The sequence below is a fragment of the Astyanax mexicanus genome, chromosome 12 (genome assembly GCF_023375975.1).
Source record: "Astyanax mexicanus isolate ESR-SI-001 chromosome 12, AstMex3_surface, whole genome shotgun sequence".
Lineage (NCBI taxonomy): Eukaryota > Metazoa > Chordata > Actinopteri > Characiformes > Acestrorhamphidae > Astyanax > Astyanax mexicanus.
Window position 1 is genome coordinate 11,155,308 of NC_064419.1, and position 20,962 is coordinate 11,176,269.

Consider the following 20,962-nt stretch of genomic DNA (forward strand, 5'->3'; position numbering starts at 1 on the left):
AGCCTAATAAATTAGTTAAGGAACTGATTTATTAATTCAATTAATTCAATCTAACTTCAACTTTAACTTTCATTCATTTTCTTGAATAATTACTGTCCCACCCATTTTTTGGTAGTAGCGCTAATCATAATTTCAAATCTACCACGGAAATAATTAACCCTTGTGTGGTGTTCGGGTCTGTGGGACCCGTTTTCATTTTTCATCAAATGATACTAAAAATATATATTTTTTTAACTCAAACTCATTGGCATTGGCTCATTTTTTGTGAAAAACATATATCAAAACACATTTTCGATAAACACACACTGTAGTCCCCCCCCCCCCCCCCCCCCCCACACACATTTATATTACATACAGTCTGTTTGGCCAAGGGCTAATAAACATTGCTTCATTTGTAAATTTGAAACTAAACAAATTTTCTACTCATATCTTGAGTTTAATTCATTTTCTTTTACATTTTATTAAAAAACTAATAAAAAAAGAGTAGCACTTTTTGAAAGAAATGTAACATAAGAAAGGTAAAGGGCAAATATTAACCATGTAAGCTGTTTATATTGCTTGCAATTTAGGTGAAGCGAGCATGTGTAAAGCATTTTAATGTAAAATTGCTTAATTTTGCTGAATTAAATACAAGTAGCAAAGTAAACGAGTAACAAAAATATGAACACCACACAAGGGTTAATTATGCCTAATATTAGACCACAGCTCAAGCTGACCTTCATCACAGTTTAATATATTACCTCTCGCTTTACAGTAAACTGGACACTTTGTTGTACAGTGCAGATCCATGTTCCACCAAACAGAAACCGTGTGAAGTATGTTATTAGCATATTAATAATGCATTAGTTTTGTACAACGCACAAAAGTTTTATTGTACTAATAGTGCTCAACCAATGAGGGAATGTAAAAATTCTAATGACCAATAACACTGGCTGATACACACTCACTAGGCACTTGTTATTTATTGTATTTATTATTTTATTTATTAACATTGTATTAGAATTGAATAGCTTATGGAGTTTTGTTAATTTTCTGCCTGACATTACACCCCTAAAGTTTGAGAATTTCTATTCAAGAATTACACAAAAAAGCTGGGCACTTATAATTATTTTTTTATTATTTTATTATTAATATTATACTAGGATTAAATAGCTTAAACCTTCTTTACTGTGAGTTTCTAATCAATGTTGCTAATATCCCTCACCTAACTGTTGGATATATATATATATATATATATATATATATATATATATATATATATATATATATATATATATATATATATATATATATATATATAATTTTTATTAAAATTATGAAAACTGTGATTAAAACCAGGGTTATTCCACCAAATATTGATTTCTGAACTATTAAAACTTTATGAATATGAACTTGTTTTCTTTTCTGTATTATTTGAGGTCTAAAAGCTCTGCATCTTTTTTTATTTGAGTCATTTCTCAATTTCTGCAAATAAATGCTCTAAATTACAGCATTTTATTTGGAATTTGGGAGAAATGTTGTCTGTAGTTTATAGAATAAAACAACAATGTTTATTTTACTCAAACATAAATCTATAAATAATAAAATCAGAGAGACTAAATGGGTTTCTTATTTTTTTACAGAGCTGTATATAAAAAATAAATAAATAAATAAATAATATATAAAGATATATTTGCTAAATAGATACAAGCAGCTGATTCAATCCAGTTCAATACTGTCTACAGTCACATTATCGATGGATGACTACTTGTAAAACTGTGCTGTAACCGAATTGATGCCCTGATATTTAGATTATGCTATCCTTTAGCCTTTAGCCAGACAGATATTAAACCTATATAAGGTTAAATAGCACAAAACCTGTATAGGTACAGATGGCTTTGTTTGCTTCTAAAATAAACATGGGCAATATATTGCCAAATCATTATTAAGCAACATGCTGCTAAATGTTGTCCTTGTTGGAACATGCTTTTTTATTTTAGAAGTGTTACTCCTAGCCTTGGTTTATAATATATTTAAAATAAAACCTCAAGTCCTGCTCTGTGTCCACACTTGTAATATTTCAGGAGCTTAACCTGCCATAATAATATTACTCATCCTGCTTCATTCATCACTATTACCTCATTTGCAACAATGTTATGAATTTAATCTACTGGTCTACATTGCTGGTGACTCAGCCACTCAGAGCACTTCACTTCATTATTAACTGAAGCGCTTTGCTCATCAGTTCCAGTGAATACAGGATAGAGTGATAGTATATCCTTTTTTATTCTCCTGCCTATCAAGAGAATACTGCGTTGAGTTGAGTATAATGTCCATTAAAATCATCATATTTTAATCATGATGTCACTCCACAAACCAGCAGCAAAGTCATTATATCTCACTATAAGCTGCTCTGCTAGTTCTGGTTCAGAAAAACTTAATTTGAATTCATTGATTCTTTATGTGTCTCCATATGAGGCAAGACACTTTAGTCAATAAAGCATAGCAAAGACTGCAAAATGATTGTTAAAAGAATGAAGAAAGCAGAGAAAACTGCTGCAGATAAACTTGATTTGGCTTTCAGTGTGTTTTTGCTATCATAACGACAGGAAAAGTACACCTTGTGCAGCTCAAAATGCACAAAAGGTATGTACTAATTCTCTTAATTAATCATGGGTGTGTTTGTTTTGGGCATAACGTAAAAAAAAACAAAAAAAACAATCAGAGTGTCACTTCCTTATCATTCCCTTTAAGAGACAGGTGCTCTCTGACTTTGGCAGATTGCTATTTTACGGCGCAACACTTGTGCGCTTCTCAGCATAAGAATCTGACCTGCTTGTTCATGCTGTAACGGTTTACGGAAACAGCAATGTTATTTTACTTAGCATTTTGTTTATTGTTGATGTAAAAGTTGGGTTTGTGCACTGCAGCTCATCTACGTGTTTTCATAACGAGAGGGGGTGTACGCTCTCCAAGCTAAGATAGGTATGGACATCTGACTGTTGTTGCACCAGTGTTTTCCATTGTCAAGATAGCAATATATCAGAAATTGTACTGATCACATCTCAGTTCCAGACCACCACACCCATCAGTGTAGATATAAAGAAGCACTGTTGCTATTTAAACGACAAGGTGTGAAAATAGACTGCTGACGGGGTGTAAGATAGCGATGAACATCGTGACATGCCTTGCACGGGGGGTAAGATAGGGCCATGAGAATTAAAAGAATGTTAAAATTATTGATTACAAATAATTTTTTCTTCATACTCACAATTTCCTTCCAAACCTGGTACTATAATGTCATACTTATTTAATTATGTTTAATAGGGTATTTAAAGGGGGTTCGGAATCTATAGATATGTTTTTTTTCTGAGCCACTTTAAATTTTGATATGCAAAAAAAAAAAATGGATCATAACTGTACTCAGTAAATTAATAATTACTCAGTAAATCACATCATTTTCACATGTCATAAAAAATACATCAAGCATCAAGTTTGGTTTTAGGTCAGTTTAAGTTTAGGTTGAGAACAATGACTACAAAACAGTGACAAGGTTCTTAAATTATTTATTATTAAAATATATAATGTATATATACATACATATATGTGTATATATATATATACATATATGTGTCTATATATATATATATATATATATATATATATACATATATATTTTAATATGTAATTTAAGAACCTTGTCACTGTTTTGTAATATATATATATATATATATACATATATATATATATATATATATATATATATATATATATATATATATATATATATATATATTTTTATTTTTTAGGAACCATGTCACTGTTATATAGCACTAATAAGAGCTTCATAATTTTTATGGACACGTGTCAATACTGTATAGAGTGTACATATCCACGCACTATGCTTTTTGTGAACATTTGAACTAAAGAGTAAGAAGAGTTGATTCAGAGCTCAACTTGCCTTTTTGTGTATTTTTTGAGTTATTCATTAGTGATTTATATGGAAGACTTCAAAGTCAAGCATGCAAAAACAATCTCCATAGTTTTAACAAGGAGGTAGATAACAAATAATGTTAATTTAAAGTCTTTGGTGAAGGAAAAGCTAAAATCAGCAGAGAAAGTATAAAAGAAGAGGTCTTATAAACATAGGTGGAAGCTGGTGATTGGAGACTCCTGGTAGAAGTTGGTAGTGCTGAAGCTGTCACTCATATGCGAGTGCTTTCTAATCAAAATGAGAATTTGTGAGAGACTAACAACACAACTGCTGTGTTTTTTAGATTACATTCATTACTTTTCAAGTAAACATAATCAGTGAGGGCGAATTCTCAGAGAAAAGGAAAGATTACACGGCTGAAATAACACACACTCACACGCCTGTGGAGGGAGGTTAAGCAGAGTCCTCAGACTGTCTGCTGCAGGAAATTATCAGCAGCAGCAAAACACTACAGATTATTAACCTTTCAAAACATGGTTAGTTTCACACTGAAAACAAAAAACAAAACAATGTTTGATTTAAGTATATTCTTCTATGAGTGTGTGTGTGTGTGTGTGTGTGTGTGTGTGTGTTTGTGATTGGTTGTGATTGAACTCAGCAGAGCGAGGTACTCACTGTGTTATCAATGTAGGCCTCGGTCCAAACTACATCGTGTTCTTGATCGATCACCTTCGGTCTACTGAGCACGTGCAAATACTCCATCACATTCTCCTGTACATCTGCCAGGGTGGAGATCTGGGTAAAATAACCTGAAAATGAAAAGTAATAAAAAAAATTAGTTCAACCAAAAAAACCAACAAGTAGATTTAAATAAAGGAGAACATTTAATCCCTGTGTCTGTCCCCTGAGTCAGTGTTATAAACTCTGATAGCATTAAATTAACACTGTAAGTATCAAAATATAACACTTTCAGGGCCCTCTTTCAGTGATCTATAGTGCATCCATCAATTGTGTATCACACAGCTGGATTTAGGGCGTGTCGGTGTGTCTTTGGTGTCGGAGGGCGAAAAAAAATACACCTTGCGCAGCCCACAATCAAAATTTTGCAATTACAACAAAAGTTCCTCTTCAACATTAGACAGAAAACCAATCAAATTACTTAATGCCTTTCATAAAGCATTACCTCTGTACCTCTGTATTTTTCTGTCGTCTTAGTGTGTTGTTTAGTTTGATTGGCCACCAGGGGCACCCTCAATAAAAGGACCAGGAAAGACCTGACCCAGGAAAGAGATGTTTGGGGCTCCTACCCTTTCCTGACCTGGAACAACATCCTACTCAGGCCAACACGTTAGTTGTTTTAGTTTTTGTTACAGTTCTCATTTTTTGTTAAGGGTGAGTGGCATTTTGTTTGACTACCTTTTCTCCTTTTTTGGTGACAGGAAGTCAGGGTAGTTTTGAGTGTTTTGTTTTCTTATTTTTTTTGTAGGTTTAGTTAGCGATCTATTATATATTATATATATATATATATATATATATATATATATATATATATATATATATATATATATATTATATTATATTATATTCATGTTTCATTTTCTGTGTCCAGTGTTTGGTCCAGCAGAGGGTCTGGGGAGAGAGGCAACTCTGGTTTGTAACATTTTCCATAATTACGAATATTCAGACATTGGAATTGGAATAATAGATTTTTCAATAAAACAGAAAGTGTTTTATCATTTGTAAAGTGCTTTACAAATGATAAAATACAAAGAGAGTCACATATACTGTTACACCTTAGCCCATGTCTGTCTTCTGTTTCTCCCTTATTTGGTCTCTTGTGCTCCTGCCCCTCTGTTTACCTGTCATGTTTCCCAGCCATGTGCTATTGTTGTATTTAGTATCTGTCTCCACCCTAGCTCCGCCCCAGCCCTGCCCTATAGCATTAGTGTTCTCACCTGTGTCCTGTTTGTAACCCCGCCCCCTCGTCATCCAAGCCCAGGTGTTTCTCACTCTCCTCCTGTATTTAAGCCCCTCTGTTTGAATGTTCAGTGTCGAGTCTTTTGTATCCTTTGTACCTTTTGTATCCTCGTATCCTTGCTATCCGTATGTATCCTAGTCTTAGTTTGGTAGTCTGTGTTTCTTAGTCTTTGTTCTAGTTTTATATTCTCCCTGCCTTGTTTTTTTTTTGTTTTTTTTTCAACAATGTTGAAAGAAAATTAGAAGACATTATAATAAAAATAAATCAAGTAATGAAAACTAAGAAGAAGAGCAAGTTACACAGTGTGAAAAGCGCAGGTAAACAGATGTGTTTTCAGCTTTATCTTAAAAGAGGTTACAGTCTGAGCACACCTCATAGCTTCTGGAAGTTTGTTCCAACTATCTGCAGCATAATGTCTGAAAGCTGCCTCACCGTGTTTAGTTCTGGGTCTATGTACAGTTCTGCCTCTAATGATCTGAGGAGTCTAACAGCATTTCTGAGGTGTTCGTTGGTCCGAACCCGTTTAGTGCATTATAAACGAGGAGCAGTTGCCATTAACCCTTAGAACCCTACAGACCGATTTTCCGTTTAAAAAAAATCGCAATGACTTCCCAGTGCAGTAAAGCCAGTAAAGCATCTACATAAAAAAAACATTGAGAAAAATAGATCTCCTTCCCCAACCAATATTATTTACCTTTAGTGCTTCCAACATATTTATATGATGTTTCAAACCAAGTAATATCAGTAAATAAAGACTCAAAAGTGTCCACAGAAAAAGTGTGAAACTACCTGCTTTACTCAAACTAAAGCTAGGTATGCTGTGCAATGTTTTCTTTGTGTGTCCTGATCAAAATACTGAAAGGCATAGGCTGCTCTGAGTGTCAGGTTTTTAGTATCTACATGTATCCTAGAGGAAAATCCGAAAAGTCCGTCTGATGCTGTTTCTCCATGTATTTTGTCAAAGTAATAATGTTCAATATTCTTATGCTTTCTTCTCATAAACACTCTAGTCTAACAATTTTTGAAAAGAAATCTTGGGTGTGAATATATTTTAAAGTCTATACATTTAAAAATATGCAGGCGCTTGGTAAAATGTTGACCAAAATATGATCAGTTCCAGGAAAATATAACAATTCTGCTTCCTTTTACATTTTAAAAGATTTAATTTTTTTGAGCAGCCGTATGTCTTCTGGAGTAAAAGAGATCAGTGCATGTGACTGTCTGATATAATTACTGTGTTATAAGACCTGAAAGAGGAACTGACAAAAACGAAGAAAAAAAAAAACACACCAAAACAGCCTAGAGTTCTAAGGGTTAAAAGCATAATAAATAATACTGAGGTCACCAAAAATAATTGTGATTATTGATGATAAAGTCAGTGACGTATTTATTGTGAAAGTTCTAAATGCAGGTCCTTGCGTGCCTGTCCTCATAGTACTGTATCTACAGGGGTAAAGGTTGTGGGAGGAAGTTAAAGGATTAAAAATAGATCGGAAAAATATTCCCTAGTGATCTATTTCCCCGACAAGGTCTTCCCTGTCCGGAGCCCATCCAAGCAGAAAATCGGAGATGCTGAGCCATCAGAAGGAGGCATCAGAGGAGAAAATCAGGGCATGAGGAAATTGATTTTCGGGGTCGCTGTGCTGCGCAGGACTCTGTACACGAGAGGGGACTTAAGAAAACCTCAAACACTCAAAAGCAAACACACACACAGATCCACCAAGATACAAGCTGTAGATAAGAAACATGAGGATCTTAAATTTTACACGCACACGCACCAACATCTCTGTCTGTCCAATAAACTGCAGAAACAGCATGACCAGAGATAATCGATTCCCAGTAGCTTTAATGAAATCTGAGTATCTGATCGCCTTAATAATATGTCCCCCCCTTAACCCTAAAGAGCCCATGGTGATGTATATGTATCACCCGGACCCATTAAAAACTGTGTAAAGATCCGTGCAGCACTCTGTCCTTCACTTTAACTTATTTAAGGTCATTAAATGACATATATTGATTATTCTGAGAGCATCAGTACAGGACAGTGTGTAAATCTGTGTTCATTCATCTGATTATTTACAGAATTTAGGAGTGATTTAGGGTTTGTGCTGGAGATAAAACTAAACTAGCTCCTTTTAAAAGTCTATTTTCTGCTCCTACACCTCTGTTCCATTCATTTCAACAATATATTGATGAATATTTTGATCCATATTACTAATTCTGGTCTGATTTATAGAAAACAAATACAAGATATAAAATTGTTGTTGTGTCAATGGAAATGTATAAATTTATGAGATTTCTTGAGTTCTTATGTAGCCCCGGTTATAGAGCACAACATGCAAAATGCAAAATGAAAATCAGTCATGAAAATATCGCAATTATGTGAAAGGAGACGTCAATGTGTCAGTCAAATATCATTCAGGAGATATCTGGTAGCTGTACCATATTTTTCGGACTATAAAAAATCATCAGTGCTGCTTATGTATAAATTCTAGCAGTCAGGTATTAAAGAGCAGTAAAGCCACTCCACTGAAGTACAGCGTTATAAGTGATTTATTAGTGAAGTTTCTCTAGCACTAAGCAGCATTAGCATTAGCTGTTAACCACAATGCTAGCTCTTTTGCCGTTTAGAGGAGAGAATATCAGACTGTAGTCTGCGTATGTACCGTGTTAAAACAAGCTACATGGGACGAACCGCTAGCTAATATCACTCAGCTTATCAGAACACTTAGGGTTTCTCAGTGTAACACTGTCAGGCGGCATTTATTAGCAGTATCCGCGGCTGGCTAGCACTGCTAACCGCAACTAGCTAGCAGTTTTAAATGGGGTTGACTAGCGTGGCTGGCTAAGTGCTTGCTCACCGTGGCTAGTGCTCACTCTTAGACAAAATACCAGAATTCTAAGCTTACTGTAACTAAACTGAAGTGCTTTACTCACCCAAATAAACAGTTTTAAGGAGAGAAATCTGTGTAAATTAACATCCAGCACTTGTTTGACTTTAAAAGAAAAGTTTTTTTTATTTTTTTTTTGTTACGAATTACAATTTTCTGAATTAGAAGGGAAATATGGCAACACCCTTGTTCACTTCAAGTATGCATTTTTAATCGTGTTGCCTAATGCGCCTTATAATCTGATGTGCCCTATGTATGAAAATATATCAGAAAATAGACATTCATTGATAGTGCACCTTATAATCTGCTGCACTTTATAGTCTGAAAAATACTATATATAAAACTACTATATATACTATATATCCTTGCATGAGTTTATTAGCATTATGTACATGGCTGGATCATGATGCCATCCCTCTCAAACCAGCCCGTTGCAACTAGGCAAGCAAACTAATCAAATTGCCTAGGGCCCCCAGACAACTCTTGGTTATGAACTCAATGCAACAACAAACTGTGTGGAAGTCCCTTTAAATTCTGTGACGGTTAATTCAGGAAAGCACAATGACACTGTTATCAGAATCCCCCTTAATAAGGCCCCTCCCACTATTTACTAACAGTAGCCAGCCAGCCAGGTTCATCATTCCTGCAGCCGGCAAAATATGAATCTTTAGCAACATAAAGCAAGAAAAGTGTAATTTAGCTGCGGGTAGGCAAACAAATATATATATCAATATGGGTATATATATGGGTATAAAGCAAGAAAAGTGTAATTTAGCTGCGGGTAGGCAAACAAATATATATATCAATATGGGTATATATATGGGTATATATATATGGGTAATGACAGTCAATGTTAGTAATTGATTGAACAGTTACGCAGACATCCCAAGTTGCAAAAGTTGATTTCAAATTGACAGTTACAATATCACAAAAAATTGCACAACTTTTCATATCATATTACAATATTTATTAATATTGCCTCCGCCATGATCTGCTTTCTCTCACTCACTGAACAAATCCCGTCCTGGAGGGGGGAAAAACACTGCCCGCCCACACTAAAAACTGATTGGAAAACTCTCTCTGTTTTCTCTCTCTCCTTCCCACACGCGATTAGAGAAAAAAGTCTGTGGCCTTTGTGCGCGTGTGGGGCACTGGTTCTGAATTCCGGGAGATTATATGTGACTCGCGGGCATCAGGGAGCCACTACCGAAATGCGGGAGACTCACGCAGCTTCAGGGAGACTTGGTTTGTCTGAGTTAGTGCTGCCTTTTTTCTACACACTGTAATATATGTTATATTAACTAACTACTAACTAATGATTATTTTGGTAGTTGACTAATCTCATAATATATATATTTTTTCGATTAGTCTAAAAAGTCACTGATTATTCTAGTTCTAGTCACTGATTATTTCTGCCATATCCCCCATCTCACATCTCTCAAATACAACAGAAAAACAGCTGAACATGAGATTTGAAAGACATTTAAATGTCCAGATATTGTTTAAAGTAAATATGTAATCTGTTGTGTTTGGGCACTTTTGGAGACACAGACACAGAAGTTGAGTTTAAACTGTATGAGTGAGCCAATTACCCATCTCCCATTGTGTTTCTGTTCTCAGCACTTTGTGTAATGCTGAACTGTTAGAAATTAACTATTAGTAGACAATAAAATTTTTTTGTCGCCAAATTTAAATAAATAGAAGTAGCCCTTTTTCACAGTCAGTGAACATGTGCACTGAATACAGCTCTAATAAACCTGATCTAAAAAAATCACAGTTTTGCTTAAAACACAGTAAATTAAATAATAACATCACAATAGCAACACAGTGCCCCTTTATACTGTATATATGTACAGTGCGGTCGTTTTTGACATATAGCTCTTCAGCCACTGAAGGGTGCTATAGGGCCTTTCTCTACTTTCAAAGAGCAACAAGACCTTTACACCCTAACTTTATAACTGTGCACACAAACGCCCTCTAATAACCCTAAACACTCTAAAGTCATCCTGGCTCACAGTGGGCTGCCTCCCCCCGACTGTGCAGCTCTCACCCGCTAATCATTGTGGCGGTGGGCTTCTTTAATCCGTTGCCGGCAGCGAGGAGAGGACCCCCTGTCAGCTTTATCACAGACTATCGACTGGGACATCCTCCAAAAAATAGACAGAGAGGAAAGCTAAATTTAGAACAATTCACGAAATGCTCACATCTCCAAAACCACAGGAAGCCAGGCTGAACATGTGATGCAATATGGCATGCCCTGCTTGTGAAGCCAGATAGCCAGCTGCCTGCCACGGCCAATGAAGAGCCGTGAGATGCACCGGCCATAAACACAAACACACAAAAACATACCTTCGCTATGTTCAGAAACATGTACAGCACTTTCTTTAATTCATTTCCATTCAAAACCCCCTTTAGGTCCAAGACATTTGTTTCACATGGTCAAAATAACCCACTGGCACATCAGTAACCTGGTAATTTGCACTAACCATGACCTTGTAAACCATGTGACTACAGCACACCAATAGAGACTAATTTCAGCTCCCTATCAGAAATGAAGGAATGGACACTGATAATTAACTTCTGCACCACCTGACACCTTCCCAAAGACATGTGATAAAGCCCGAAAGTTAACTAGTAATCAGTTGGCAGCAGGTAGGTTGCTGAACTACGGCTCCACTGCTATAGCTTTATATCTGTATCAGGTGAAGGAAATGTTGTCCCAATTCTTTTATTAGGAGGAGGATTTTACCCCTTCCTATTCTAACTTTTTGAGGGGAAGAAGGGTTAAGCCAGGCGGACACTATGCAATTTTTTTAATCGGATGCGTTCTGGAGAGCTCAAACTGCACGTTTGAATCGTTTGTCGTGTATGAACAACGCCTGCGATTCATCTGCACACACTGTACGGTCCGACTGACCTGCTGCGACGGGGGAGCTTACACTGCACGTCTAAACGCAGCCCGTAGGCGGAGCTTTCTTTGCGTACAAACTCTCGCTTCAACACAACGCCTTGCAAAAGAAAGCGCTTAGCTTTGCTTATTTGTGCCCTGTTGTGCGCTGAAAGTCCACGGAAGAGACGTACATGGACTCGCAGGTGGCTGAGGCGACGTGGACTCTACGGGTTGTCCGTTTTACAGAAGGAGAGCGCATAGAAAAATGACTGCCCGTCAGGCTGCGAAAGAAACACCAGCAGCTTAAATAAAATAAAATGATTTTATTTTTTATTCTGTTTATTGTTTATGTAAAAACTGGTTTTGCAACACTGAATATTAAACAAGCAATCAGTTATTCACACTGGATAGGGACCCTCATTTACAGTGCCGCTGAGCATTAACAGTTTAAAAGGGATTAAAAAAACTATAAAAAATAGAAATAAAAACTGACATTTATTATAGCCGAATAAAATATACGTAAAAAAGGAAAAATAGGACCTTTTAAAAAGATCATAAAAATTGACATAAAAGGTAAAAAAATGATATCTTATGAAGATATATATTTAATGATTTGATTAATAAAAGAAGAAAAATAATTAAAATGAATAAATAAAAAATATAAAATATAAACTCATTAAAAATTCGTTTAAAATAACCCAGGCTTTCTGCAGAATAATCAAAGTTTCAGTTAGTTTCAGTTTCAAATCATGAAAACAGCTCACCAAAACCTCAAACTATTCTTTATATTTGACAATATTTACTTACAGGTCCTTTGCTTGTACTTACAGGCCCTTACTTATTTTTATTCAACTGAACTGAGTATCTGTAGCCTCGCGCTGAATTCATCTCCGCGCTGCGAAAGAGAGCGAGAGAGAGGCGCAGCGCATTTTGTCTGATTTATCTTGATTAATTATCAGTACATTTATTAGCTATAGTAAGTTTAATAGCACTAATTTTACTACACTTCTCCGACCTTATTTATTAAAACGTTTATTTTAGAAGACAGAGGTTATTCTGCGGGCAATAGCATTAGCTGCTAACTGCAGCGCTAGCTCTTTCGCTGTTCAGGGGCGAGTATATTGAACTGTAGCCTGCGTGTTTTGCCGTGTTAAAACAAGCTACGTGGGACAAACTGCTAGCTAATAGCTCCCTGAGTTACCAGAACACTCAGAGTTCATCAGTGTAGCGATATCGGGCAGCATTTATGTCCTACAATGCTGCGGTTAGCGGCTAATGCTAATGCTGCTGTCTTAGAACTTCACTGAAAACTCACCCTTATACAAAATACTGGAAATCTAAGCTTACTGTAAATAAACGGAAGTGCTTTACTCACCCAAATAAACAGTTTTCCGGAGAGAAATCTGTGTAAATTAACATCCAGCACTCATTTGACTTTAAAATATATATTTTTTTAAAGAATTACAGTTTTGTTTACTTAGGCACGTCCCCCAGCTTCTGCATTTGAAGAGAAACATGGCGACACCCTTGTTCACTTCTTATTTATGTCGCTATTATAATGTATTCATTTTTGCCAAAACTTACTCTAGAAAAGTTTTAATACTTTGTCATTTGTTTACAGGTAAGCGACTATTCTTATCTTAGAGTAATACACTGTAATCTTTACCCACAGTGAATAACTGTAATATTATAATCTTTTATTGGCAACTTTTCTTCCATTTCCATTACATGCCACTTTTTACAGTGTAAATACTAATAAGTAAAATCAACTTTTCAACTCAATTTTCAAATTCTTCAGTGTGGTTCTGTTTTCAAATCATGATTTTCTGTTTTTCAGTCATAGAAAACAGATTACCCAGCGCTTACTGCAATAAAGCAGCTACCGAGGCTCCAACTCTGTTATTGCCAAGCATATGAGCAACTGAAGGACAAGTCATTTATTTACACATCATTTCCCCCTCTCCTCCTCTCCCAGCGCTCATTAAAGAGGCTGTCCCTAATGTTTGCAGAGTGGCATGATGGTAAGGGAAATTGAGGAAGCCCAACCTTTGTTAGCGCAGGCCATCCATTTCAGATTATCAGCGAAGGCAGACTCCCGCCCAATCAGGTAAGGGAATATACGGACCTGTGGAGAGGAAAGCAGATATTAGCCGTCACTCATTTTTAATCGCCTCAGATAGCTGGGAAGCCTGCCTACTCAACAGCAGATAAGGCTGTGGCTCCCCCATGTGCTATATGCAGTTGATTAGTTTGGTCTTCGTATTAGGTTTATCTTCTGGCTTTAATAGGATGGTGGCCAGACAGTCTATTACAACGTTTCTTTTTTTCTTTTTTTTTCTTTGGCATTCTAATGCACCTATCAGCTAACAAATGAGTAAATAAACTCACTGTGATTACAGCATTTAAATAATAAGCTTTATCCTGCTGTCCAGGTGCTGTCAACAACTCTTAACTCTGGTGATTCAATAGCTTATGACTTTTTACACCAGCCTGGAAAGTAGATTTAAATATGCACTAAAACTACATTTGAAAGTTACTTTTAATTACAACACTTAATACAGTCTAGTTAAAGAGATCATTTTACATTAGCAGAACAGTTTTGGCCCTTTAATATATTTTATTTATTTATTTATTTTTAATAAAACATAAGTAACAATAATAGAAATCAAAAATGAAAATCATGGAATTGTAAAGGAACAAAAACAGAAAAAAATATACAGCTCTGGAAAACAAAATAAGTGACCACTTAATGATAATGTTTTTCCTTTATTTTATCAAATTAAAATCCTCTGAAATATAATCAAGTGGAAGAAGGATGATCACAAGCCATTAAACCAAGCTAAACTGCTTAATTTTTTTTGCACCAGGAGTAAAGGCATAAAGTTATCCAAAAGCAGTGTGTAAGACTGGTGGAGGAGAACATGCCAAGATGCATAAAACTGTGATTAAAAACCAGTTATTCCACCAAATATTGATTTCTGAACTTTTATAACTTTATAAATATGAACTTCTTTTCTTTGCATTATTTGAGGTCTGAAAGCTCTGCATCTTTTTATTATTTCAGCCATTTCTCATTTTCTGCAAATAAATGCTCTAAATGACAACATTTATATTTTAAATTTGAGAGAAATGTTGACCGTAGTTTACAGAATAAAACAACAATGTTCATTTTACTCAAACATAAACCTATAAATAGCAAAATCAGAGAAACTTTCAGGCAGAGTGGTGATTAAAATGAACAGCTGTTTAAAAGTCATTATTTTCTATGTGCATCTGTTTTACTGTCATCAAGGCACGACAAGAGGACATTAAAGGAGAAATTTAGGTGCGAAATGGACTTGAGTTGTAGTGAAACATGATAACGAGTACTTTTGTTGAATATTTCACCACAATTCTCCCCAGCATTCTAAAATACATCGCGTTTAACTGATAGAGTTGCCCATGCAAAGAAATCCCTATCTTTAAAATAAGGAACTGAGAGCTCTTAAAGTGCACAGATAGTTTATTAAAAACACTGTTTATACACACAGCAAGCACTACGTTCCTATTGCATTGTAAGCCTACCAGTAGAATTAGCTATAGGTATCTTATTCCTTTTTTAATGATTAAAAGAATGATCATTCTTTTTCCAACTTTTTGTAATTGGAATATTTGGTAACACTTTCTCTGAAAGTCATGTTTATTACAATCTATAAACATACCCATAAGGCATTATAAATATGGTTATACATATTTATAAAAAAAAAAAAAAAGAGATACAACACTATAGTCACATTTATTATGCATTACGGAGTGTAATTGTAGTGCATCACAAGCTGTGCTTATACTATTTTACACATCTGGGTTAACATGTCACATATCTGTCACTATTATTAGTGTATATTCCCAGGATGAACATCTGTCACTTTACTTGGAGCGTACAATGACACATTACAATACATTATTAATTGATAATAATGAGCTAATAAGCTATTATAATATTTAACATAAGTATAAATCATGAGTGGTTATAGCAAGCTTTAATGAGGCGGATGTTTTTTTTTTTTATTCTTGGTTCTTATTGACATATTCAATCTTATAAACACAACTGCTGAAGCTATAATGTGTTAAACATTTTCATAAATAATTTATGAATGCATTATAAAAGTGTTATACGTATGGTTATAGAGTCTAATAGACATGATATTCGTAAAAGTGTTACCGAATATTTTATTCAAGCATAGAAATTATTATATCATTCTTATAATCCTTATATTATTATATAAAGTCTTAAACATCACTTTAGTATATCATGCAATGCAAATTCATTGAGGCAACTCCCAGCCTGCCACTCCACGTGTGTGTGTGTGTGTGTGTGCATATGCCTGATGTATGTGAGTTTCGTTGGGGGTGTTGGGTGTCTAGAGGAGGCAAGCACTTGCCAGATTGTGCCTGTAGTCTGTGTGAGTTCAGGGTTACAAGGGTTGCCAGATTGTGTTATTCCCCTGTCCGGGTTCCAGCTGTGTGCCTGGGGAGACACAGCTGCCCTCCAGAGCACAGCTCTGCTTCAATCTGTCAGGCACCAGCAGCACGTGAAGCTCACGCTGTAATGGATGGTGAAGCTCAGAAAATTCTTATGTGAGCTTATTGTGTTTATCTAGAGATGTTCTGATTTGTAGATTAAGACTAGAGTCATCCAAACCATGAAGAAATTTTTTTTTTAGCAAACAAAAAGTGTTAAAAAAACAGAATATGGTAAGTAGCACCTCTAGACATTTAGACATAAGGTTTGCATATCTTGGCTGCATCATTTCTCAGTCAGCTTTATGAGGTAGAGTCAGCCAGAATACCTTTCAGTTGGCTTTTAAGTTAACAGCTGTGTTGAACTTGTCAAGAGTTAATTACATGAATTTCTTGTCTTTTTAGCGTTAGTTTGAGAGCATCAGTTGTAAAGTTGTAAAGAGGTAGAGTAGTATACAGTGAATAGCCCTATTTCAGCAGTGTTCTAATTCATATTGTGGTGTTGTGCCAAATTCAACACCCCTGCCAGGAAAAGCACCCCCTCTCCTGTCTTCTTGGCTTTAATTTTACTTTGAAAATGGAAATACCCAAGATACTGTTCATTATCTAAAAAAATAATGAAAAATAATTATGTCACCTGCAGCCTCTCCCATGGGGCCCTTTCAGGAGCGCATACGCATCGTCTTCTTGAAAAAAGTAAAGATAATTATTTAGAAATATGTGGCCAAAGTCCTGGTTGTTGCTGTGTTTTTATGTTTGAGTCAACAGAATGAAAGTTACAGGGGGGTGCTTTTTCTGGCAGAGCTGCTGAATTCGGCACAACAGTGGCAAGAACTATGTAAACTAAAGTAAAAAAAAAACAAAAAAAAACATATTTTTATACAATCTTAGGCTCACTTAAAAGTAGGCACTCTGTCAAATTGCAGTGTTATTCAGGGGTTTCAGTTTAGTTCTCCAGCACCAAGGCTGGAGTAGCATTAACATTAGCCGCTAACCGCTATTTCCCTGTTTAGAGGTGAGTATTATTGGCCTGTAGCCTGATTCTGACCCTGGCTAGCACTGCTTTAGCAGCATTAGCATTACCCGCAAACCGCACTCGCTATTTCCTCATCCAGATGGGAGTATTATAGGCCTGTACGCTAATGCTAATGCTCCAGCCTTAGTGTTGGGGTATTTCGGTAATCTAGGCTTACTGTAAATAAAAGAAAGCACTTTACTCACCCAAATAAACTTGTTTAGATTAACATTCAGGGCTTGTTTGATTTTGAAATAAAGTCTTTTTTACTACAGTTTTGTTTGCTTAGCTTAGCTTTACTTAACTTAAGTTCCTTAAAAATAGAAGCTCTTAAAATGCGCCTTATAATTCAGTGTGTCTTATAGTGCGGAAAATATTGTAAGAAAAAAAAAGTCAGTCAGTCCAAAATGAAGAATTGCAAAAACTTTGAACAAACACAAAAATAACTTGAAAAAGAAAGTGGCACAATGAAAGTGGCACTCATCAGGACCGTCCCAGGATAGGAAGAGCAAGAGTTCCCTTGGTTGCACAGGATAAATTAATCATATTGTATCAAGTATTTTTGGTTTGTTTATAACTTGTAGGTTATTACATGATTATTTATGTGTTCCCTCATAGTCTGTGAGACTTCACCATTTATTTACAATGTAGGAAATAAAATGTGCGTCCAAACTTCTGTATGGTACTGTACATCCACCAAACTGTCGATATTTACCATCCATAGGCAGCAGAATGGCTTTTTTAACATTGGATCAAGAAGCTGGCCCACAGCCTGTCCTGCTGAGAATATGTGCTGACGGCACGGGCATTAGTATTCAAAGCACTGCTTTAAAAGCTCTCTGATGACCAATGGAGAGATAGTGATGATCTGACTGCTGCTGGCTCTGAGTGGTGGGTGTGCACTCAGCAGAGGTTGGTACAGACCCAGTGGACTCAGCTGGACTCTCAGACAGCTCTGATAGAGCTCTGGTAATTGCCCCGAGGCAGAGCAGCCCTCTTTACAGTCCCTCACCCAGCAGATGATAGGACCGAAAAGACCGGCCTGCAATTAGCTTCAGAACTCCACAAGACCACATGCGACAGCATCTCCAGTGTGTGATCAGCTAGATCAGATAGCAAATTGAATTTTGGAGCCTAGGGCATGATCTCTCCTGGCCACAGTGGACTGTGTTATCTGTGGTGATAATCCAAAATGATTTTGCACATATGCTGGGCAATTACAAGCTACTAAACCACTAAAGTACCGGCCGCCGTTGGACTGAGAACTTCTGTGAACTGCTATTACTTCTGTACCAACAATCCACCAACAGAGGAGAGATAGAGAAGAAAAATACAGACTGGCTTTCCTGGAAATGGATAATGGTTCTGTCCTTATGTTACCTTGAAGTCAGGAATTATTACTGTCATTTTGCTATAATCAGATGTAATCACACAGTTACATGAGTCATCCACGGCTACACAAAAGACACACATCATTTGTCCACAGCTTACAAGAAAAAAACAGGCCACTTCACCAAGCCATGAACCTTTCCAGAAAAATCTTGAGATTATACACAAAATAATACTGTAAATTAAATTTATAAAGAAAGAAAAAGCCACTAACCACTAACTACTGTATTAGCTAACTGTATACTGTATTGATGAGTTAATCCTGATTTAATACTTTTACTATAGTGCTTATAGTTTTTATTTAATTGCCCTTGCATCTTGCCAGCTGTTTTTTATTTTATTAATTTTTTTTGTGTTGTTTACCTCACTTTGGCATGTTGGGTTGGGTTGGGTAGTCGAGCTTAACGCCACATCAGCTCATCGGCTATTTCGTGGCAGGATAGGTACTGTTTATTCACAAGGTTCTACGATCTAAGCCATCGCAAGGCAGACAGACAGACAGAGACAGACACACAGACACATTCACTCACACACTCACACCTAAGGGGCAATTTCAATCAAGTACCAATTAGCCTGAACGTGCCGTCTTTGGACTGTGGGAGGAAACCGGAGAACCCGGAGGCAACCCGCGCAGACACGGGGAGAACGTGCAAACTCCACACAGGAGGTCCCGGGTCGCCCCAGCCGGGAATCGAACCCAGGCCGTCTTGCTGTGAGGCGGAAGTGCTACCCACCGCGCCACCGTGCCGCCCCACTTTGGCATGTAACTTACAGTCAAATATTGTGCTCATCTGCCACTAACATGTATTCTGGGAGATCTAAAGTGCTGCCACTATGATCAGGAGACTGATGGTTTCATGCAGCTTGCCATCAGCTGCCGGAGCCCTGAGAGAGCACAATTACCAATGACCTTGATCTCTCTGGGTGGGTAGATGGCGCTCTTTTCCCCTTATCACTCCAAAGGGTGATGTCGTTCAGCACAAGGCTGCGTCTGTGAGCTGATGTATCAGAACCGAGTCCCTGCGCTTTCCTCCGAGCGCTAGCGCTGTGCTGCTACTCAGCTTTGCTGTATCAACAGCAGCTCGAAAAGAGGCGGTGGCTGACTTCACGTGTGTCAGATGAGTCACCCTCCAGGAGTTGTGGCATCACTAGTAATGAGGGGATATACAGCTGAAGAGCAGCTGAATTAGTGGAATATTTGGCCTAGGTAAATTGGGGGAAAATGGGAAAAAAAAATGTGTATGTATAAAAAAAAGTATAACTGACAAAATGCATTATCAATATGATCAATTTACCAGGGATGCATGTTAATGCATGCAGTAAATCATGAAGATTTGTGTACCAAGCATCAACGTATTGCAAAAAAGTAAAAACCCAGTAAAAACATGTGCAACTTGTCTCTTCTTGCTCTTGGTCTCTCCCTACAGTTGAGAAGTGTACGGAACACCATTTCTGGACAAGCTGAGAAATACAAAACTATACAAAAAAATACAAAAAGTGAAAGGAACAGGTTTTTCTTAAGTGGTAGAGTAATATTAAAGTTTTTTTACACATACACACAGATATCCAGTGTTGCTTAGATCCTATATGCATTATCTTGCCTGCTTTACAAACGTGCTACTATGCAGTTAGCATCAGCAATGAAAAAGATGCTACTCCCCCTTTTACAGGACAGTGGAGCATCAGAATGATTTTGAAGCTGCTTTTTAAGTTATAAATGCTTCATAGTGTTGTCTTAAATATCTTAAATTTAATCTTTTAGCAAAACTGCTTCTGTAGAACGGTTTGTAAAGAATATTTACTATATATTTTCATTGTTTTACTGTAAAAAATACACAAAACCACTTCCACCCACACACTCACACACTGTCCCAGAAGAGCAGGCAGTAGAAACAGAAATTAAAGCAGTAGTTATTGAGATAATTGCTACGCTAAAAGCTGGTAAACTAATGGAGCCACCCAACATCACCTTCTTTAAAACACACAAACAATCATACAGACCCACCCTATAACACACAAACATACACACACATACGCATGCAAAAGATCCCTGCTGTGAGCCTATGTGACCTCCATTGCGACTCACTGACCCCCAGCCTCTCTGAGTGTTGCGTCCAGATGGGTTCTCTCTGCTTCATTATGCCCTGCCTGTAGGGAGGAGCTCTCTCCATTTCTCTCTCGCTTTCCCTCACACTCACACTCACTCACACACACTCACTCACACTCACACTGATGCAGCAGCAGGAGGTGCTGTGGGACACACAAAGAGGTACAGGGATTACAGGGCAAATCAAGTGTTAAGTTCTAAATAAGTCGTTTTCCATTGAAAGGTTTTCCAGTTCTTATACTAAAACCTGCAGATTATTTATGTATATTATTTCTGTAA

The 20,962-nt window shown here is 36.7% G+C and overlaps 1 protein-coding gene across 1 annotated transcript in view; it reads right to left on the bottom strand.

Annotated features, from left to right (window-relative positions):
- The window catches only part of cacna2d3a (calcium channel, voltage-dependent, alpha 2/delta subunit 3a), a 413,801-nt gene that overhangs the window by 145,169 nt on the left and 247,670 nt on the right, over window positions 1-20,962 (bottom strand). The window contains exons 12-13 of the mRNA XM_049485574.1: window positions 13,719-13,797; window positions 4,589-4,722 (exon numbers count right to left, since the gene is read on the bottom strand). Coding sequence (XP_049341531.1) covers window positions 4,589-4,722; window positions 13,719-13,797 — 213 coding nt within the window. The remainder of the gene's footprint in view (window positions 1-4,588; window positions 4,723-13,718; window positions 13,798-20,962) is intronic.